The sequence below is a fragment of the Calonectris borealis genome, chromosome 12 (assembly GCF_964195595.1).
Source record: "Calonectris borealis chromosome 12, bCalBor7.hap1.2, whole genome shotgun sequence".
Lineage (NCBI taxonomy): Eukaryota > Metazoa > Chordata > Aves > Procellariiformes > Procellariidae > Calonectris > Calonectris borealis.
In genome coordinates, this window is record NC_134323.1 from 1,733,032 (window position 1) to 1,754,617 (window position 21,586).

The following is a 21,586-nucleotide window of genomic DNA, read 5'->3' on the forward strand; positions in this document are numbered from 1 at the left end:
GGTAACAGATATCATTTTCTACTAATAAAGCTTATTCTGTATGTTGCTAAAAACACTGGGCTGCTCATTAAAGAGGGGCTAATTACAGAGAGAGGGGCTAGATAAGCCTCTCTCTCGATAGTATTCACAGCACTGTGGTGAACGCGAGTTGTTTGCTAGCCCTTGTGACTTTGCCGTTTCCCAAATCAGTATTGCTGGACTTGCCTCGCAGGTAGGAAAGTTGAGTCCCTGTGAGACCAAACACCTTGCCTGGTCCCTGGCAGAGCTGTAATTACACGAGTGCAAATTTGTGACCTTCAGTGTCATCCTTGGTCCATCTTATATGCTGCTTCTGGCATGGGAGGGATTTTTTCTACCTGTAGGAAAGAGGAAGAGGTTTTGGGTTGGTTAGGGAAATGGGGAAGGTTTCTGCTCTGTGGCCTGGTTGCTCTGGGAGTCCCCGTGCTGCTTTGTAAGGGAAGGTTGCAGGGCTATCTCTGTGGTGGAGCCCAAGGGCGATGGTCTGGGGACAGGAATGAGGCAAACACCTTGAAAGGAAGGGTGGTGGATATATGTACCTTCAATTGTGCTCTTGAATTAGCTGAGGCTTCCTGAATACCTGAGCTACAGGCTGTGATATAGGAGTGTGAGATTCCTGCAGGCCCTGCTGGGGATCCCAGCTTGCGTATTGGGACTTTGCTCCTGGGTTTGCTGGTGCCTGGAGGCAAGGCATGCTGGAAAGGCTTCGGACCTGGAGGCTGTTTCAGCCAGCACACCACCCTCACTGTTCGCAGGGACGGGGGGGTCCCCGGACATGCACAGTCCTCATATGTCGTTTTTTCTAATTGCAGATGAATTTCTTCCTGACAAAAGGAGCTCTTATTTACCAAGATTTCATCTGTTCCTGCTGTTTATTGCCCATCTCAAATCCTGGTGGCCTTGTTGTCCTTCCAAGAGCGGCCAGTTGTGCTCCCGCCGCAGTGGGGAGAGGGATGGGGTCAGTGGTTGGCAGCTGGTAGCTTCTTTTTATGTTTCCATCTGCTCCCTCTCTTCCCTTTTAATGAGATCAGGTGCCAGAGTGCACTGGGAAGACTTTTCAATGTGAGAGGAAGTCACAAATAGGGTACTCAGGTCCTTGCTTTCATCTCTGGCAGAGAGAGGCTGCTCAAATCAAACCTGCACCCTCTTGAGTTGCTCCTATGACAGACCCAGTAATGGGAAACAGAAACTCTGCAGCCAGGCTGACGGCTCCGGATCGGGTGGGTCTGTCCTGCAGCTCTGAGCCTTGCAACCCAGAGATCCTTGTGCTGATGGTCGCAGAGATGCAAACCTGGCTGTTCCTGGACCCACTGGGGTGCCTATCTTAATTTTTTTATCCTCGTTTTTGTTTTGTTTTTTTTTTTTTATTGTGGCTACTGTCTTGTCTTCTAAAATCCCAACTGTTTTAAATGATGTCACTGGCTTGACAGGTTCATTCTTTCAGGCCTTTGGTGCTCCCTACACAGACCTATCGCCTTTTCTAGAGATCAACCACTCTAATTTCATGAGTGACTCCACTCCTGCTTTGTGTTTTGAAGGATTTTCCTCTCTGCTTTTGAGGCCATAGGTTTATTACAAAGCTGGTCTTGCATGGGTGGGAATGTTTCTCTCAAGGAGAACCTGCAGGAGATGTTTGGGGCTGTTTCTGTTGTTGGCTCTTTGATTTCATGGTGGTTCTTGGGACACGCGAAGGATGGGAAGAGGTGCAAAGGAAGAACCTGAGGAGCTTGTTTTCAGTTCAGCCTGGACAATCTCTATGTGGAAAATGAAAATCTGCCCCTCTGCTCCCACTGCCAAGATGTGATGTGCTTGGGGTCAGCATGGAGACCTCAATCACAGAAAAGCTGTAGACTCTGACAGTACCTCCATAGCAGAGAGCAGAGGCTCTTTTTAGGGATGCACTAGGTGCCCTGTTTAAGAATCAGAGAGCCCTCGCTCAGATTCTAGCCCAGCACAGCCCCTCTGTGGCTGTTCTTTAACAAAAACTCCCAGTCTTTTTGGCAAAAGACTTGTGGATACAAATGCCGTCAAATATTTGACTAAGCAGAAGGTGATCCAGTAGTCCCTTTTTAAGCAAACCAGCAGTTGCTTTGGGATTTTGCTTGAGTTCAGACTCAGCAATTGTGGCTGTTGCATGATTGTACTGGGCTTGTGAAGGCAACTGCCCAGAGCGGGTAAAGCCACATTCAGCTTTGATTTTTTTTTTCTTGGTGCCTGCTTCAGTTTGTCACTTCCTTGCGCAGCAGAGCTGGTGCCTGCAAACTGCCCCAGCACCTCTTAGTGCAGCCCGTGTGCTGCAGGGAGCCGCACCAGCTGGCCGGGCAGCGACAAGGAGACCAGCTCCTCCCTTCGGTGCTTCACAAGTGATAAATAAAACAAGCTACTCCTTTCACAGCGCTGCTTCTGAACACCCTATGGTGCTTTGTAGCTGCTGTGATTGTGCTGGGTGCTCCTATGGGCTGAGGTTGAAACGCGTGTCATGTCCCTGTGTCCCACTTACAACTGTTGTGTTTTCTAATCTTTCTCTCCCTTGCTTCAAATCACAGAACCAGATGCTGGTGTTTGAAAGTGCCCTGCAGGAGATGTACTAGACCTGCTGGGGCTGTGGATGACCGACTTGCTGGGAAGCCAGGAGCCAAGGAGACCAGTCCTAGCGCAAATGGAGCTGCCAAGTGATGCCAGAAGCTGCAAATGCTGAGCAAGCTGTTTATGGGCCATGTTAAGCACATGAGGATGGTTTTTCTTGATGTGGAGAAGTTGGAGGGAAAGACTGCTTGTGGCATTTAGTGTGGTTCTTGGAGCTGACCATGGGAGGATCTTGCCATGGGTGCGCAGGTATTGCCATCGTTTTAAATGCACGTGATGCCAAGTGATAGAGAGCTGCTCTGTGCTTAGGCTCTGAAGGAGGTCCTGTATCTTGGGTGGAGGAGAAGAGGGCCTGGTACTCCCCAACCTGTGGTGCCTCATGGCACTGGGTGGGATGGAGAATGCCCTGGCAGGATCCTGCCAGCTGAGGGGAAGAGCTGAATGTGAGGGAGGAGAGACTGAGCCCTGCTCTGCCTCTGTGACCGTGAAAGATCACTAAGCCCTGGTCCTAAAGTGTGGTGGTACTGCAGCATGTTTCTGCCCTCAACATCATGGGGACTTAAATGGCTTTTTGCTGCCAGAGGAAACATGAGGCCAAGACCAAGGATTAAGGTACTATCAGCCCTAGGAACAACTATCAAACCATCCTGTAACTGCGTAGGTGGTCAGTGCCCTTGACATCTCTTCACTCTCTTGTTCAGGCTGAGATGCTATGGCAGGACCTGGCTGAGTCAGGCCTGAACCTCCATCCGAAATCTACCCATCTTCCTGCGGCATTGTCTCCTGGAGATCACAGCCGCAGTTACTGCCTTGCTAACCTCCGTGTCAGAGATTGCCCTTGAACTGTGATTAACTTCTTGAGGCTTGTAAATTTTCTTCTGCATTTACACAAAGATGGCTGGCTGGATTAAATTGTTTCATAGTATTAAGGAAAAAGAAAACCTAGGAGGCGTTTCACTTGTTGGGGCCAAGGACTTTATTTTAAAAAGCAGTGGGGAAGAAACAATTTACTCATTTCGGATTTCATGGCTGCACAGCTAATGTCAAGGTCTCTAAAATGTAGGCATTTGAAATACTGTCTTGATTTAGAAAAGGAGTAGAGAAGCAATTCAGGGTTTGGAACTGAGATGTAAAATAAGCAAAAAGTGAGGAAACAAAATTGATTCCCAACATGAAAATAAAAAGGGAGAAAGCTTTTTATTATTATTTAACACAACCAGGGCTGTGCGTCGAGGTCTGTGCTACCAAAAAAATCAATGTTCTCCCCTGCAATGTGGGATTGCATTGCTCAGAGGAAGGCAGGGGAAACATGGCTAAAAGGAGCCAACTTTATTTTCCTTCTTTCTCAGAAGAAAACAATGAATGCTGCTTGGACTAAAGAGGATTATGGGCTGCATATTTGGGACTTCATGATTGGGACTTCATGAAGTTGCAGTTGGGTAAGTGACCTCACTGCAGTTATTCGGTAGGAAATGTTTTGACAGCATCTAAAATGATATGAGTGTTGCAGTCAGTCCTTTCTTTAACTGAGTGCTGGAGTTCTTCCTCATGGGTTAAGATGGGGGTAGTGAATGCTCCCATCTGATCGTGTAAGCTCTCTGTGCCAGCACTTCCCTCCTCTCCCTGGATCCTCGTTGCAGCCCTTGTTTTTGCCTTTCCTGTGGCTCTGTCCTCTGCAAAACACCAAACGTGTCCAGTTATTCTGTGCGTTCGATCTGGTGAGTGCAGCGATGATGACAGGAGAGAGATGTTTCTGATGTGCCTGTTTCAAACCCCCTCAGGGGCTCTGGTTTTGGTGTTCAGAAGCCAGACAGTGCCTGTGCTGTCAGGTCTCATCTCAGAGCCTGCAGCAGTGCTTTTTGGGGCTGCTGGCTGATAGTGCTCTGGGTCCTTCTAGCACTGCAGCAGAGGAGAGGTTAATAATGCCAGATGCCTGCCTGTTGCCCTTGGCTGTTTGTTTCTGCAGGAGGATAAGAGCTATGTAAACAGCATTTCCCAGGGGATGGGGGGAAGGATTTTCAGCCCTGTAGAGCAGCTCCCTGCATGGACTAAGTTATCTGTGCCTCTAAAGAGAGCAGAGCCAACAGCCAGGTTTGGTCGGACCCAGCTAGGATGGAGAAGGGTGGCTTGTCTGAAGTGCTGAGGTGGCTGGCTTGCTTTTGCGCTGGACTCTGTGCAAGTGTGATCCCCTCTCCGCTTCCTTGGGACTAGCTGCAGTCTGTGCTGCTTGAAGTGGGTCCTTCTTTGGGTCAGAAATGCAGGCAGCCAAGTGTGAACTGGGAATGATGGCTCCAAGCTGAACTTAATGGTGACAATTGGAGATGGTGAAAGAAAACAGGTGAGCTCATGGGGCAGAGAGGGTGTTGGCAAGGGAAGAGGGGCTTATTGGTCTCTGTGGGAGCAGAGATGTACAACCCCGGGAATGGAGAGGGGGCAGTGATGTAAACCCTCTGAGCCCATGGTCCTGAGCATCTGTGGTGGTGTGCGTTTCAGCTTCTGGGCTCTCTTTTTGAAAGTGTGGGTCTCCCCTGGGGGAGATGGCTGATGCTTCATTTTGTGGCTAGCTTGCAAGCCTTCTTTGAACTCATAAGCTCTGTCCTGAAGAAGAAGCCTGGAAGAGACTTGGTCTTCCCTCCACTTCCCTGGCTCAGCTACACCTGTGTGTCTAGGCAGTGAGCTCTGTGATGGGGATGGGTCTGTCTTAGGACTTTTCCATCTCCAAGCATGGTGAAGCCCAGGACTGGGTCAGAAAGTGGTGGCTGCGGACTTCTACATCCTGCAGGGCGTCCTGAACCGTGTGTGTAGGCTTGCAAAGTATGTACACCCATATTGATTTTAATTTCAGGTCCATTGCTGTTCAAAAATGGCAGCTTGGCAGGGTTGCCTGCTGTCTGTAGCCATCAAGAGCCATGGTTATGGTGAAGAAGCTACAGGACAAGCGGGCTGGTGGCCTCCCTCTGCTCAGCTGCCAGCAGTGGAGGGGGGTCTGGCTGATAGTGTGCACCTGCAGTGACATCTCCCCACTGTGCTCTCTGGGAACGCAGTGTATTCTTGTCCCTCAAAGTCCCTGTTAGCTAGAAAAAGTAATAATCTGCAGCGCTCACCTTCCCTGCCATCAGAAATTAAGCAGCTTTGGCAGAATGCGAGTGTTTTGCAAAACGCCGGAACCCCCCAAGGGCTTTGTGTGCAAAAGCCGAGAGAATCAAATAAAGCTGCTTTCTGCAGAGAGCACCGATCCCCTTTCACCGGGCTGCATCAGCTATTCCCTGCTGCCTGCCGGGATTTCGTCTGGGTGTTTAAGGCCCTGGCGAAGGGAGTTCGCCTCCCTCCAGGCTGGGAGCAGGTTTTGCTCTCCCTCTAGTGATGGGCGCTGCAGGGAGGCAGGGATAGAGCTGGGGCCCTCTGGGTGCTGTGCTTCTCTAGCCTGGGTGGCTGAAACTAGCTCCTGCGGACTATCTCGGTGTGCTCTTACCAAGCGGTGACCTCTTCAGTCCTGTAATTTGGAATTTCCACTGTGACAAACCATATTGCTGTGTGTACTGGTGTAGTTGCCCTCCAGTTGATGGGCTTGGGTATGTCCAGCCCCAGGGTCTGGCAACAGCAGATGGAGATTTGCCTGGAGTTGAAATAAGGGAGTTGGGATGTGGGAAGAGGAACCAAGGAGAAAAAGGCTTTGGAGTCAAGGCATGTGCATAAAAATTTCAGCACGTTTCTCCGTGTCCAGCATGTTTAAGCTCCCCTGTCCCAGGCTTCTCTTGTGCTGTGAGCTCTGCTTTACTTCAGATTGAACCTGTCTAGGAAAAAAAAAAAACCTGCCTGAACTTTGTGCAACATCTATAAGATCTTGATGGGTCTTAATCTATATGAGAAAATACAGTGAAATAACCAGGCTATGGTATCCTTACCGCAATGTCCACCTGGTAAAATGGGGGTGAATTTTGCTGCTCCGAGACTGATGAAGGCAGACAGTGGCTGGAGACAACTGCAGGTCATATCTTGCCCTGCTTACCAGCCCTGCGTTTCCCTCCGTCAGTGAATGACTTGCTCACCTCTGTAGTGCGTAGGGAACATAAGGAAAAAATGAATTGGCCCATAGGTAACACATAATTGAGGTGAAAGTATGGTGGAAAGAGGATGATGAGCACAGGTTGTGCTCATGCTGAAGATGCCAGCGGGCGATGCGCTGCACACCAGGGGTGACTTTTTATTGCATGCGTTTGTATTTTTTTGCTCAGTCTTTGGAAGAGACTGTATGTAGAGAATCGGACATTCCACTTGTACCTTTCCTGGGGCACAGGGCGAGCCTTGCCTGAGGGCTCGCTGTTATCCAGGAACACAATGCGTGTGCTCCCAGGTGATGTGCATTAGTGACTGTGCGTCTGCTCATGTCTAGTTATTTAGGCAGGAGCCTTTTTGTTTGAGAGGAAGTGTGGGGAAGATGGATAGATGACATGTTCTTTTTAAATAATTGTTTCACACTTTGCAGTCCTGTGGCATTTGTCCAAGGCTCACGAGTTTGAGGTGTCCTGGACAGATTCTTAATGAAATACCAGTGATGCTCACTATGAAGCAGGAATTATCCAGATATCTGATTTGGAAGTGCTCTTGTTTGCCATCTTATGCAACTTCAGTTTTCCGCTGTAGTCTTGTCAGCCAACCAACCAGATCTTTTTTCTTAGTTGCAGAAGCATCTCTGGCCTTGAAATGAACATGAGGAGTTCGAGCAAAACTCAGCAAGCACTGACCTCCCTTTAGCCCTGTGTCAGACCCTGCACAAGAGCGCTGGGCAGAGGCACTCAGGTGAAATGCATCTGTTTGAATGGACCACCAGTGTGCCCAATGATGGAGCTCAGTGCCCATCTGGAGCTCCCCAGTGAGGCAGCAAGGGGAAGCCTGGGTTCAGGAAAGAGTTTAGAGCTGTGTTAGGCTGTGCTTATCGGGTTTTACTTATTACAGCGCTTCCCCGAGAATGACAAGGTTGGCGGTGCTGGTTTGTGCATCGGTGTCAGCCTGTGCTGAGAGCCCTGCCACAGGCAGACTGGGATGTGCGAGATGGCAGCAAAGCAGGTGAGCTGGTTGAACTGGGGTCCAAGTTATCACAGAGTGAGCAGGAGAGATGAGCAGATAGTCCCTTTTCAGGGCAGTGTGGGTTCTGTGTGACTTGATTTTATTGACATACTGGGTGTTTCCAGGTGGTGTGTGGCTCTTTCATGATCAGTCCTGCAGGCTAGTTCGCTTTCTTAGACCTGGGAGAAATGCTTCGGATTCTGCCATGAATTTCTCTAATCGCTGCTCTCAGGATAACACACACAGGGATGTGGCCGTGCTGAAGCTGGGAGGGTGTGTTGGAGGCAATTTCACCACATGCTTGCTGTGGTCTTGTATGCTTTTTCTGAGCTGCCGTAACTGCTTTGGGATAAGGCACTGCTAGCCAGGAATCTCCAGTGTCCGTGCCCCAACACGTGAGGCAACTGCAGCTGGTTTCTGTTATCCTGGGCTAGGAGCTCCCTGCTGAAGCCGTGTGAGCTTTTGAAGCAGTTTGGGAAGCCTGCGCTCTCGTGATGCTTTCCGGGTCTCCGCTCTTCTGAGCTGGCAGACTCTGTGCCGGAGCTGGGGGACCGCAGGCAGCCGCCGCTCCTCTGCGGGACCGGGCGGGCACTGAGCATCCCTGTCCCCTCTGCCTCCGTGTCCGCCATCGTGTCCCAAAGCCGCCGCCGCCTCCTCCCCTCTCGGAGTCCCTGCTGTTGCCATGGTGGTGTTAGGACTGGCTGGGAGGCCTTGTTGCTTCCGGAACGATGGCAACAGCGCGGCTGGCAGCGGGGATCCAGTGTGTGAGTGCGTCCCTCGGAGTGGGAGCGGTGGGGGAATGCTGGTGAGCCCCCCATGCTGGGGTGATGGTGGCTGCGTCCCCTCCCCTGCCAAAATATGGAGGGTGGCTTTCAGTGCCGGTGTGCCCGGGCTGCTCAGCCTCAGGACGGGGCCGGGGGGGGACTTGGGAGCGGGGCTGAGCAGAGACCCAGGCTGCGGGGGAGCTCGGAGGGGGGTGACACCCCCTGCCCCGCAGGGTGTTGGGGGCACCCCTTGTGCGAGGGAGCGGAGGGGGGCAGGGGTGCCTGTGGGGCAGGGGTGCCTGTGGGGCAGGGGTGCCTGTGGGGCAGGGTGACCTCGGTCCTGCCAAACATCTCCTGGCAGTAGGTTGTGCTCGCCCTCCTGAAGGATCCATTTCCCTGCAAGGAAGCTGCTTTTTTGGGGGAGGATTTTAGGGGTGAGGTTGCCTGTGGAGCAAAGGGGGGGGCTGTTGTGCTGGGCGAGAGGAACCTGGAGGCTGCAGCCCTTCCTCTGTGTTGGGGACTGGGAGTTGGAGCTCCTTCTCCCCCTGCCCCGGAGCTGGACAGGGAGCAAGCTTTGCTCCCCGAAACTTCCTAAACTTCTTCCTTTCCCCCCGTGGGATGCAGATGTGACTGCATCCAGGCTGTGGGTTAAACATGGACAGAGGCCGCCTGCCTCACCGCTGCTGGTCTTGCCCTCCTTGTCTTGCACAGGCACTTTTGGATGTTTTGGCCTTAAATCTTTGTGTTGCCCAGCCTGTAAATGGGGGATGAGACTGATTATTCTTGCTCTGTCTATAAAATGCTGTGAACACTTATGATGAAAAATGCAACAGATGGCCTAGGTAAAAGTGACTGCAAAGCTAATTCACCCTATCTTTTCCTTGCATTTTAAATCTACAGGTGATTTTCTGAGAAGAAGCAATTCCTGTATACATCTAGGGAAAACACAAAGGCTAGACGACTCCAGCAGGGTGCGGATTGCTCACAACAGGTTGTCGAGCTTTGCCCCTTGGCTGAAGGTTGGGAAATAACTCTGTGAAGCCAAAGCCTCCTCTGTAACACCTCGGGTCACAGCCAGTGCCATAGTATTATAGTAATCCAGTAAATACGGAATATTTACTATTCTGGCAGCCAGTAGTGTGTGTGCTGGATAATTGGGTGCGAGGCTGGAGGCAGCCAAGGTGAGGTTGGAGGGGGTCGTATTCCTACCTCTGCTTTTGGTCGTTTACCTGTCTCCAGTTTGGTATCTTGGAATTCAATTTAATGTTTATGTTATTCCAGAGATTGAAACTCTTTGTGAGAACTGGGCATGAATACACAGAACTATTCCACTGAGAAGGTTTTGAAGATTGAGATTAAAACAGCTTGGCTTGGATTGAGGTTCGTAGGAGCATTTCGGACAACTCGGTTGGTGCCTGCCCTCTCGGGGTCCTGGCTGGTGAAGGCAGCTGGTCAGGATGTGAAGGTCGTGCAGCCTGCGCTCTGCACTGCGAACTGACGCTGCAGAAGCTAAGAGATGGTTCGGACAGGGAGAGAGGGTGGTTCTTAGGGCTGCTGGCAGGGCCCCTTGTTCCAGCTTGGGTGTGCAGTTAAATGGTAGATTAACACGTCACTGCATGCCAGCAGAGCAGAGGTTCATATGCTTTAAGCCCCCGGGGAGTACAGAATTGTTCATTTCATCTCAGCTCTCCTTTGCAGGCTGGCCTAAGTGGCGTGTTCAAGCATTTGCTCTGGAGCAAAATACCACATGTGGAAACAACCTGATATCCGTAGGAGTCTTCCTATGATGTCCACGAACTTTGGATGAGGTCTTGACAGTAGCTACTAAAGAGCGGTACTGCTTCACTAACCTGCTGCTCTGGATTCACCATTGCAGAGTCAGCTCTGACCCCGCGTGTGGCCGCTTGCTCCTGACCTGGGGAATCCATTAATAGTCCTTTGGTTTCTGCTTTTCCACTCCACAGTCACTAGCTGCCTGGAAGCTCTGACGCATTGCGAACCAAAATGAAATGCGGCCCAGATGCCAGAAAAAGAGTAAATAAAAAGGGAGAGTTGATGCAAGTTGCAAAACCAGGATAGCAGAGATTGAATGCTGGGAGAGGCGGCTGGGAAAGGGAAAACAGTACTGTAAATACTTAAGGCAGGAGGCACAGTTGTAAATTATAGCATGTGGAGCTGTGGAATCTCCAGCAGACCCTTGGGAGGGAGCTTGGTCCACCTCACTGTCAGCTGAGACTTGAAGTTTATTAAAAGAAATAACAGGAAGGTATAACCCTAGGCTCCTATTAATTATCTCGGCTATGGTAGAGGTTTTGTAATAAATTGCAGGATGACAGTACTGAAGTGATATAATACAGAGGGACTGGAATATCAGGGTGACAGGTGAGGCTTCCTGGGTAGCAAGACTTGATTTAGAAAGCACTCAGCCACTTAGCAGTGGGCTGGAGGGGCAAGAGGTTAGTCCTGGAAATTCTGCTTCTCCTTTCCTGGCTTCCTTGAGATGCTGTTTATATGGTAATTACAGCTAAGCAGGTGATTTCTAGGCAAGAAATGTGATCTTGCTACTTAAGCCTGAACAGGGCAAGATGATTTAGCTGAACAAAATTGTTCAATAGCATCCTGATTCTCAGTTTTAACAGATCTGCTGTCTTCTCTTCCAGCAAAGTGTAACAGAAAGGCAAATTAACCAATTACTCTAGAGAGAGGTGGTTTATCTTTTGCGGAAGGAAGAAGAAAGAGGATTTATTGTGTATGCTGAAGCAAAATTCAGCCACCGATCTGTGCTCCTACAAGAGAAGCTGGGTATTGTGTACCGCAGTGCAGAGTGTGCCAATATATCCCCAGCCTTTAAGTTTGGAGGGCGATGGGCTGGTATCAGACCAGCTCAGAGCTTGGTGCTGCTGCTTCGGCACGACTGACGTGGCGTCCCTTGAAACAAGAGCACTGGCACATGGCATGGTGACAGCCACAGGATCTGTATAGACATGAAGCTGTGCCTTTACATAAAACTTCCCTTTTTTTCCTTAACGTCCATTAAGAAATTTGCCGTTAGTTCTTAATTTCCTGTCTTTTCCAGCACAGTATCATCAGAGAGCTGTTCAGTTTTATTTTATAGAGGGAAGCTGTTGGACATATGCACAAAGGGATTCGGATGCTTTAGGGCCATATCTAAGTGCTCACAACAACTTTTTCCTCAGTGCAGCTTTTGCCAAGCTCACGGGCCCTGAAGCCTGTGAAGCTCTGTGCCTGTATTTGTGCTGTTGGACCTTCTGAATTTTCCAGGTCCTGGCATGACTGAGCCTGTGTGAAGCCCTGCCTCGTGCCTACAGATACTTTGGCCGTATGACCCTAGCCCATACCATGAACCAGGTAGTGTTCAGAGGTTGATATTGCTGCCCTAAAGAGAAGAGGTGAAGGTGCTTCTCTTTACCCCTAATGTAGCTCAGGGCCAAAAATACTCACCTGGGAGCAGAGTTATCCTGTGCAGACCCTTTTCTGCCTAGCCTGAAGCAAGGAGTCTGTAGTAGCTGTAAGCCCACATCATGAAACAAATCTTTTTCCTTCACTTTGAAGATGCTCCTGGTCTCTGATATTTTTTTTTCCCTCTGGAGACTGCTTATGCATTGCATGTTAAATAGTTGTTAGCTAAAAGATTTTGTTATCCAGGGAGCAGAGCCCCCCAGCCAAGACTTTTCCTTAGCTCTCAAGCATCCTAGCTGCTAGCTTGCAGATCAGGCTTTTTCTCACTTCATTTCTCCACACAGAGTGCTAGGAGATGTGGAAGTGACCTTGTCTGGGCTGACAAGCAGGACTAAGGAATGGCTTTGGCCCACTCCATCTATCTGGAAGGGCAGGAATGTTTGGGCTGGAAGAATAAGTGGTGAGTTCAATAGCAGGAACACAGCCAAGGGTGGGAGCAGGGTTGTTGAGGTTGGTGAGAGCAGATCGAGGTACCAGCATCAGGTTTGGCATTGGGGTGCTGAGGTGCTTGCAAGCCGTGTATGGGTTTTGTGTCACTTCTACAATGCAGTGCTGTGAAGATACCTCGTGGCCAGCAGTTTCCCTTGCTGAGCACCTGAGGCTTCTCCGGCAAGTCCTCTGAGTGTGAAACCTGGCTCCAGGTGTGCTATTTGCCTGCAGCAGGCAGGAGTTGCTTCTGTGCTGAGCAGGTGAGGCTCTAACATTGCTTGTAAGGTGCTGAGGCTGTTGGGAAGGAGCACAAGGTGGCAGCCCTGTGAGTGCATCTCAGACCAAGCATGAGAGACTTGATGGGTCTCACCTTGACATTTGTCTCCCAAGTTCTGCCTTTGGAGATGGGAAGCATCACCTACCATCCAGTTTCCTTTCCTTATAGCAATTCTGTCTTTGTGCCTTGAGCACACAAGGGTGTCACATCTGAGGTTTCTTTGCCTGAGCTCTCCAATTTCCACTCAGATTTGTGGCTAGACACCATGTGGGAGATGTTTTGGAGTGAGTTTCCACTGGCTGGGGAGTCAGTTATTTTTCAGGGCTCAGATCCTCCCTGACTGGATTGTAAACCCCCAAATAATGAATGTTGGTTTTCACACTGAGGGTTCCTTGTTCCCTGCCAAGCAGATGTGATGATTTGGTTTGCCTGTGGCCAAGAGTCTCATGAGAAGCTTTTGTTTATAGCATATGTTGTGCTGAAAATGCGTGAAGCTCCCGGGCAGCTGAGATGCTCTTCTAAGTTGGGTGTCCTTGGCTGGTGTGTGCGTAAATGTGTGCATGGTTAATTGGAACAAGCTCATCAAATGGGTACTCACCAGGTGCAACAACAGAGGCATCGTCGGAGCTGCGGCAACACGGTGATTTGCCTGCTCTCTTTTGCATTTATGTGACTGGGGTCCTCCCTGGCGAGCAAAATAGAAATTAAATTCTTGCCTTGTAAGTCAGTGTGGAAACTTCTTTACTCCTTAAAAAAAGAAATGATTACCTTGTCTGCAGTGTCTAAATAAATTTATCTGAAGCTCGTGGAACATTAACAAATGCTACTCTAAGGCGTACTTTCTAATACCGCTGCAATCATTCACTGCGAGTGAGGTGTTTAAGAAATAGATGGCTGCAGTGATTTTCAAGGCTGTAACTTTATCAAAGCATTTCAGTGGCATTGTAAAACCACCGGAGTAGAGACCAAGTTGACCAATTATGATACTGAGAAAGTTCAAGGCAGAAAGCATAGTCTCCACTCCAGCCTAGAGCTGAAGAAATCCCAAAGCCACAAATGCTTGAACATGCATCTGTTCCCTTGGTGTGGAACTGGTTAAGGTGGTAAACCCCCACTCTTTACTGGGTTAGTGGACCTTTTCCTTACTACTTACAGGATGAGATGCTGCTGTTTCGAGAAGCTTCTCTGCACAGCACCCGGAGCCTGCGCAGTATCTCCCCACCTTAGAGCAGGAGGAGCTCAGCAGCAGAGGAACGAGCAGACTTTAGCTAATGTCAAGCTCTGAACTCTCCTTCCTTGAGGTCCTGGTAAAATCCTCCTGCTCTGCCTGGCAAGGCTGTAACAGTTGAGGAGAGGAGATGCTGGGCAGCCCAATTTCCAAGTACTGTCAGTTGCCTTCCAGGTTCCACTGGGCTCTCGGAAGCCACCAGCCTGGTGACAGTTATTGTGCACTGGTGGGAGCACGGTCACACCAACGGTTCCCTGGCTGGCTCCTGTCCCTCCAGGCTGTCCACAGCCACCACGTAGGTGATTCAGAAAGCAAGACTGGGCACTACACAAAGCAAATCCTCCCAGAGAAGCATGAATGACCTGTCCTAAGGTAGTGTCTGGCCACGGGGCAGGAAGGAGACAGTTTCTTTGGCAGGAGGGCCGACAGCAGAGATGCAGCAGCGATGTGATACTCAGCAGGACTTAACGATATACCTGGTCTAAGAGCAAGTCTGGGGACGTAGAAGGGTTTTCAATGGGTTCTAAAATTGCTGTGCAACTTGCAGTGATGGTAAAGACTTCTAGCTTAGCTGTAGATGCTGGAGTAAAGGGAGCCTTGAGGAGGAGGCTGAAACTTGGATGTCCTTGGTGATCTTTAGCTTGGTACCCTGCTCTGATACATCTTGGTTTCCTGAGACAAGTCAGGAGTTTCAACCGCAGCCCTGGGCATATTTCTTCATTGCTTGTCTAGGTTGTCTTAGCTGTTGTGTCCTGGTTCCTCTGCCCAGGCTCAGGGCATTCGTGCTCTGAACGTAAAGCTGAGATGCCAGAGCTGTCTGTGCCTTGAGCCTGGAGCGGAGGGGGAATTGCAATCCTTCCTTACGCTTCTGGGGTGGGGAGAGGGCTGTCTGAGGTGGGGAAGATGGACATCTCCCTCCACCAGACAGCGGGCTGGAAGCGTGCTGTGCTGTGGTTGCTGTTTTGTCCTGCCTCTGCAGGGGGACGTGGCTGATTTCTTAGTTCTGATCCTTTCCTCCTACCCTGGGGGGCTGATCCCTGCAGGCTCTAGGGAAGTGGAGCCGTGGGGCTGTGAAGGTGCCTCGCTGGAGGGTGGGGGAGGCTGTAAGAGTGGGATGGGGGGGTGGAGGTTGGAAGCCCTCTGGAAATAAGTGTTATGGGCATGATGAACAGGATTAGTTTCAAATGAAGTGAAATTACAGGTGGAAAATTGGAACAAATAATCCAGTTATACTCAAGACTCAACAATAAAACATTGAAATCCAGATTAATGTTGTTTCATCCCCGTTAGATTTCTCTTGAAGAATAGTTATTTCCAGCTTTAAATCCTAGCTCTTGCATGTCCTCCTGTCCATAGGACAGCGCTGTGCTCATGTGTTTCTTGCAAGAACGAAAGGAAACGGCAACCTTGTCCTAACACCGTAAAGGGCCCAGTACCGTGAACATGTGCAATACTGTAGCTGTTTGGGGAGTAAAGGAATGAAGTTATTGCCTGGCTTGCAGGATGTGGGTAAAGCTTGAGGGGAAGGGGATGGTCATCTTTGTATAGATGGTGTCTTGCTGGATACAGCGAGTCCACACAAAAAAGATGATGTGGAACAGAAGGAAGCAGGAGGGAATACTATCTGTGTTTTTACTTAATGTCAGGATGAAAAAAAGTTTAGGGTAGAGCTAGGTTTGGGAGCACTGGTCTTTCGAGTCCCAGAAAATAAGTAGTGGGCAAATCCATCTGTTCCTTGGTCCAGATAGCTAGAAAGGGAGAGGAAATTCTTTCTAGTTCAAAGTAGTGCTTAGCAAATACGGTACGTGTTTATCTTTGATTTTTGTCGGTGCTTGAGACCCACTTTCTGGGGTTGGCTTCTCTTCTTGCCCTTTCTTGCACACCCACTTTGTGTGATGCAGATGAAGAGAGGTGGTCGGCAGGCTGGTGATTGGAAGAAGAATGGCCCGTGGACCTGTTAACCCATGCTACTTGTAGGATAAGGATGCTGGAGAAGAACAGCCATTAGGATAAAGTCTTAAGTGGCCTTGGTTTCACAGATGTTGCATTTATATTTGAGCTAATTGCTCATGTTCCTTTAATGGTTTCATGCTTTTATTTCTGCTGTTACACCCTCTAATGCCTGTAGGGAGCCTTGAGTTTGGGTGTTAATAAGTGAAAATTAAGGCCCTCATTCTCCATGGAGAAATGCTCTTGGGCGCTGTGGTAATTTCACGTCTGGAAGGACTCATATTTGCTGGATAATTTTTGTAACTTAAACCAACCAAATTAGCCTTGAGAAACTATAGTTCTTAATCAAAGCATTGAACTCTATGCTCCATTAGTTAGAAACATCACCAGGCTCCTTGCGCAAAGGGTGAACATTTGGTTTGCAAAGTAGGAAAGTGGTCTGATTTTGTTAACGCTTGGGGTGGCAGCGATCCCTGGGTTTAAGGTTGTTCATAACACTTTGAGCACTGAGTAGGGTCAAGCACACAGTCACATCAGGTCCGCTGCTCTTGCAAAGTGAAGCAGCTAAGTGACATTTACCTTCCTTCTGTTCCCACCAAAAAACTTTTAAAGGACTGTTTGGATATTAATAGAGATTTGGTTAATAATTCCAGTAAATGGGGTTCCAAAAGTAATGGAAGCGGGGGGAAGGTGAGAAATGCCAGCAGGCCCTGGTGTGTGTTTGTGGCTCGTGGGACTGCACCCACAGCAAAAGGTTGTTTTGGCTCGGGGAATGTTTGTTCTGGGGTTTTGCTTCTATGAATCTTAACTCTGTCACTTAAATATGGTCTAACCATGAAACAGGGTGGGGAGGCCTTATGTTCTCCACTTATGAAGGATAACACAGCCTGGAGACGCAGGTGTATCCTTCGGGTCTGCCATGAATGGGATTCTGGATTTTCAAAGTCCCATTGTTGCTCCTTCCAGGTGAGCTGAGACATGGCCGCTGGCAAGATCCATCGGTCCATGGGGTCCTCCAAAGCGGCTGATGGATTCCAGAGCAAAGTGGTAGCAGCTTGTAATCCGAAGCTAGTCCGAGAGGCAGAGGAACCTGTAACTGTAAGTACCTGCTGTGGCCAGGTAGGACCTGTGTTAAGGCTGGAAACTCCCCGTGTCCCTCCTCTGCCTTCCCCTGCTGTTGTCTAGCAGCACCGTGAAGCTAGGCACCACCTCCCCATCTCTTTGCTGCCACGCTTCTGTTGGAGGTGGCTACCATGGTGCAGTGGGGGATGGACTCTGTGCTGCTTCAGGGAAAGTCCAGAGTCTTGCCTCGATGTGCCACTAGAGCCAAGTTAAACAAATGTACTGGGCATTGCACTGGAATAGCTGAAGCACGAACATGTGATTCTTTCCGTCCTCTTTGTGTGGGCAGTAATATCTTCTGTCATGTAGGCATACGTGCCAGTGCTGCTCTGACCGTACCGGCCCTCCAGGCAGCTGGCCATGTGGTGAGCTGCTCAAACTCTGCCCGAAGACTTGAGAGACATGGCTGGTCCCGTAGAACAGGTTCCAAAACAGTTGTTATATCTCATACCCTGTGTGGAGCACAGATCCAGCCCTGCAAACAGCAATGGGGTCAGCGCAATTCCTCCTTCTCATCCACAAATGTCCCCTTTGCTGGCCGGAGCTCACTTGACTGGAGATGACCTAGTGCTGAGGCTCTGTCAAGGAGATATCTCTGTTTACTTCTGTGGAGGGGTCTGTGAGGCCAGAACAGAGAGAAGACAAGTGCTAATTAAAAAGAGATAACTAAAACTTGGACCCATTCCTCTCTACCTCAGTCTTGGCACAACATTGCTTTTCTGCTTTCGTCTGATTCACCCAGCAGTGACATCTCCACACGCGTGTTGGTTGTGGGTGTTGTGCAAGGATGGAATTAGGGGATTTCTGATAACTCCTCCCCACTCTCTTCAAAGGTCACTGGCTCAATCCAGCAAAACTAAAGAGGAAACAAATGCCCAAAGAGCAGCCCAAACATGTCACATCAGATCATGAAGGAGAAGCGAATGGGACAGAGCCACTTGGTTAGAGCATGTGGATTCCGCTCTATATCATTAATTTACTGATGTTAAATATTTCAGCAGGTAACTTATGGGACTTCCAGGACTATCCTAGTGGCTGTGATCACAAATTATTCATCAGTGGCACTTGAACGAGAAAAGCTTTTCTGAACAAAAGCATTTCTGTAGCTCTTGCTGGTGTTTTGCATTTCAGCTGACTCCGTCTGCCTTCCTGAAGGAGATGTCTCTTACCACCGAGCAGAGGCTGGCCAGCACTCGCGAGATGAGGCAGCCCCGGATTATCCAGCTTCTAGACATGAGTGAAACCTCCCATCAAAAGGTAGCCTTTTCCTGCCCTTTTCCTTGCTGTTTGATGTGACATTTGAAGAGGGTGCGTGCTTGTGACAGGCTTGCCTCCAGCTTATCTAAATGCCTCGGTGACTAGGTCCTGTTGTCCTTTCAAACTGCTGGTGGTGGAGTTCCTTCTGCTGAGGGAGTGGTAAAACCTTTTTCCCCAGCGAGGTGTTGAAGTACTGATCTGCGCTAAGCCAATATAAATAACCTCTGCTGAAGTTTTGCTGGAGTTTAGCTACCATCACTAAAGCATGATACTGGGGGAAGGCTGGGGCAGGACACAAGGGCACGAGCTTGCCATTTTCCATCCTCCTGCTGAAATAGCCACCCCTTGTTTTGGTGTAGTCATTGTCAAATGCTCGGGGTCGTAGAACTCCCTCAACGGTGGCAGCATCGGCCTTTGAAGACTGAGGGCCTATGGTAATTACTCAAGATTTAACAAAACCAATTGCATTAATGCAAGGTGTGGGACCCTTGCAGGGTGTTAGACATCGCAGGCTGCCAGATATACAGGGGAATTGCCCTGGGCAGAGGGGAGTGGGTGTGCTTTATCTGGATCAACGTTTACTTGGATGTATGTTTAAAGCTGCTTTTCTTACAGGACTGCTCAGTGTAACACACAGTCTAAATGGGTAGATTACTGAGGTAGGCTTTTGAGTGGAAAATTGCCAGCAAGCGACCTGTAACAAATTGGTTAAGGATTGCCCTAGACAGCACAGGAGGTTGGGAACGCATCAGACGAGTGCACAAATAACTGGCAGTGTGCTGCGGCTTCTAGCTTCAGCGTGACCGTGACTTCTGTGGAGAAGCAGGAGACCTGCCTGTGTCTTTTGAGTGGGAACAGTGCAGCTGGAAGAGGGGAGACAAAGCAGGGAGGAATTTTCTCAAAGTAATGCCTCTGCTCTGTTAGCGTTTGCTGTTTGCGTGTATTTTCAGACATGTTTCTGCAGTGGTATTAAATAAAACAGCAATAATAGAATACAATAAAGCATCCGTTTAAAGCTCATGGAAAAAGGAGATACCAAGTCCAGCCTTACTCGGGTTGCCCAGTAATGCTGAGAAAAGAGCTGAACCTTATCACCATCCAGCATTCGCCTCATCTGTCTTTTTCTTAACTACTGTGTTACTTTCTTTTTGGCCTTACCTTCTCTGGTACTGTTCCCTTCTTACTGGTTTCTAGGCTCTATATCAAAAAAGATATTTGGGGATGTGTGGGACTCGGTCTGTCTGTCTCAGAGTAAAGATCATCCCAAAATTGTTTCCCACGGAGCCTCATGTAAATTCTTGGGTTTCACTTGCTCCATGAGTGCTCATGGCTCTTTCAGTAAGTGCTCTGGAGCTCTGTGACCACATTAGCACAGGGCTTTGCTGCAGGTAAGCGCTGCCTTGCATTTTGGAGAAGGAAACCTGGAGAAACACTTACCAAAAGAGCTTCTGAGCTTGAGCCTGCTCAATGTGGTCCAGAACCTTTTGATCAGCTCAGAACACAGGTGGGTGGGCTACTGTTTCGGTGGGTGGGCTACTGTTTCCCTAGCGTGAGCTGGGCAGACGTACTCACCAAGAGACTGGAGATCAATGTAGGATTTTCATTCATGAATCTTTCTCCCAGTAACTGAACCTCTCACTGTTGTCTTGCATCTCCAGTTCTCAGCAGTTGATCTGGAACAGAGCTTGTTTCAGCCTTTCCCATCAGAGGTGGTATTTCAGAGCTACGTTCCCTGCGAGGTTTACGAAGTGCCACTGATTCTGAGGAACAACGACAAGGTGAGTGCTGGGACGCGGAGGTTTAACACCGTGCTGGAGAACAGCGTAATTCACGTGGTATACAGCACAGCAAGTTAGCTGCTGCAGCACAGCGCATCCAGAATAAAACGTCTCACCTCCTTTATTTTGCAAGATGGTGGAAGTCTTCCCATGCTGGGGATTCTTCCCCTGATTTTGGCCATGCGTGGGTGGTACCTAACCCAAAGGAGCTTTTCTAGTCAGCATCCTTCCCCTTGAAAGCCCTGGATTGATGGGAATGTTGAGGGCCGTACAGTTCTTATCCGCTCTCACGCTTTACCTCGAGTGTGCAGCAGTCCTGCTGGCTCCTTGGTTAATCTTGGTTTCTGGCAGGGCACCTCTGCCTCTCAGCTGCCTCTGTGCACCGCCCTGCCAGAGCACAGGGGTTGGGTCTTCTCCACTTTATGCTGGAATAAGTTATAATTAGTGGCATTAGCACTCCAGGAAAGGTGTTTTGAAACAGCAGTGGAAACAGACTGGTTTAGCAGAAGTGGTGGGAGGCCTTTAGGTGCCACGTTAGGGTCCTGTTAAGCTTAAATTCAGTTCTGCTCAGGTTTTTCTAAGGCAACGTGGCGCTCTGCTTTCCCTTTGGAGAACCACAGGACATCCAGAGTAATGTGCTCTTGAAGGTCTCCACCTTTACTTGAAAAAATTGTGATCATTTTGAGATTTCCCAAGAAAGTTGAGAAGGGAAAAGTTGAAAAATGTCAGCAATTTTGTTCCGCTGTAAAAAGGAAAATTGAGACCTTTTGAATTTCAGCAGGGGAAACATTTGCTCAAATGAGGCATGTGCCAAGAGCAAGCTGGTGGGAAAAGGCAGGAGGGAGGAAAGGAGCTGAGTTAGAAAGTGCTCTGGGAGAGAACATTGTACACGCAAGGGTTTCTCTGGATACATAACAGTAAGTGTACTGGAAGCAGAGAAAGGTCAGAAAAAGAAAGGTGTAATTAAAGATACTGTTCTGTAACAAAGAGTAAGATGTGTACATGAGAGGAGGGCAGGATGGGAAGGTGGAAGTGTACACGAGAGCGGGTGATTAACCCCCTCTCCAAATCTACCTGTTGGGGGAAACAAGCAAGTGGAAAAAAAACACTTGTCGGGGCATATTGCAGGTGGAGGAACAGCAAGAGCAGTCAAAGCATATTCTGAGATTAGAGGTTTTGACAGGGACGTGGTTGAAAATGGAAGACCCTTTGGCAAGGAAGGATGCAGATGTGGTCCCTCAGTTGTTCTTGGAGAGTACTGGTACCGTTCCGGGTCTGGATTTAGCTTGGGAATATTGGAAAGATGCAGCGTGGACGCCCATGCCCAAGGGATACCATTCGTGTGGTCCAGACTGATTTTTGGACACTCTTTGCTGTAGGTATCCTCTTTCCTGATTAAAACGTGCCTCAGTTTCTCTTTTCCTACTGCTCTGTTTTGTTCTCAGTAAGTCTTTTGGCTTCAGCTGCTCCTTTATCCATGCGGCACTTCAAAATGTTTGTCTTTGCCAAGTACCAGTCAACAGGCAAACAGTTAATTTACTCTATTCATGCTTCCTCAAGTGGAAAAAAACATCTGCATCAACATTTCTGCCATTCCCAGTAAAAAAATAATAAACTTGTACAGCTGTAC

General features: G+C 49.1%; 1 protein-coding gene across 1 annotated transcript in view; it reads left to right on the top strand.

Annotated features, from left to right (window-relative positions):
* Nucleotides 1-3,902: 3,902 nt before the first annotated feature.
* HYDIN (HYDIN axonemal central pair apparatus protein) overlaps nt 3,903-21,586 on the top strand; it is a 160,160-nt gene continuing 142,476 nt past the window's right edge. The window contains exons 1-4 of the mRNA XM_075160949.1: nt 3,903-4,043; nt 16,766-16,897; nt 18,053-18,178; nt 19,837-19,956. Of these exons, the coding sequence (XP_075017050.1) occupies nt 16,778-16,897; nt 18,053-18,178; nt 19,837-19,956 (366 nt within the window). The 5' untranslated portion in view covers nt 3,903-4,043; nt 16,766-16,777. The remainder of the gene's footprint in view (nt 4,044-16,765; nt 16,898-18,052; nt 18,179-19,836; nt 19,957-21,586) is intronic.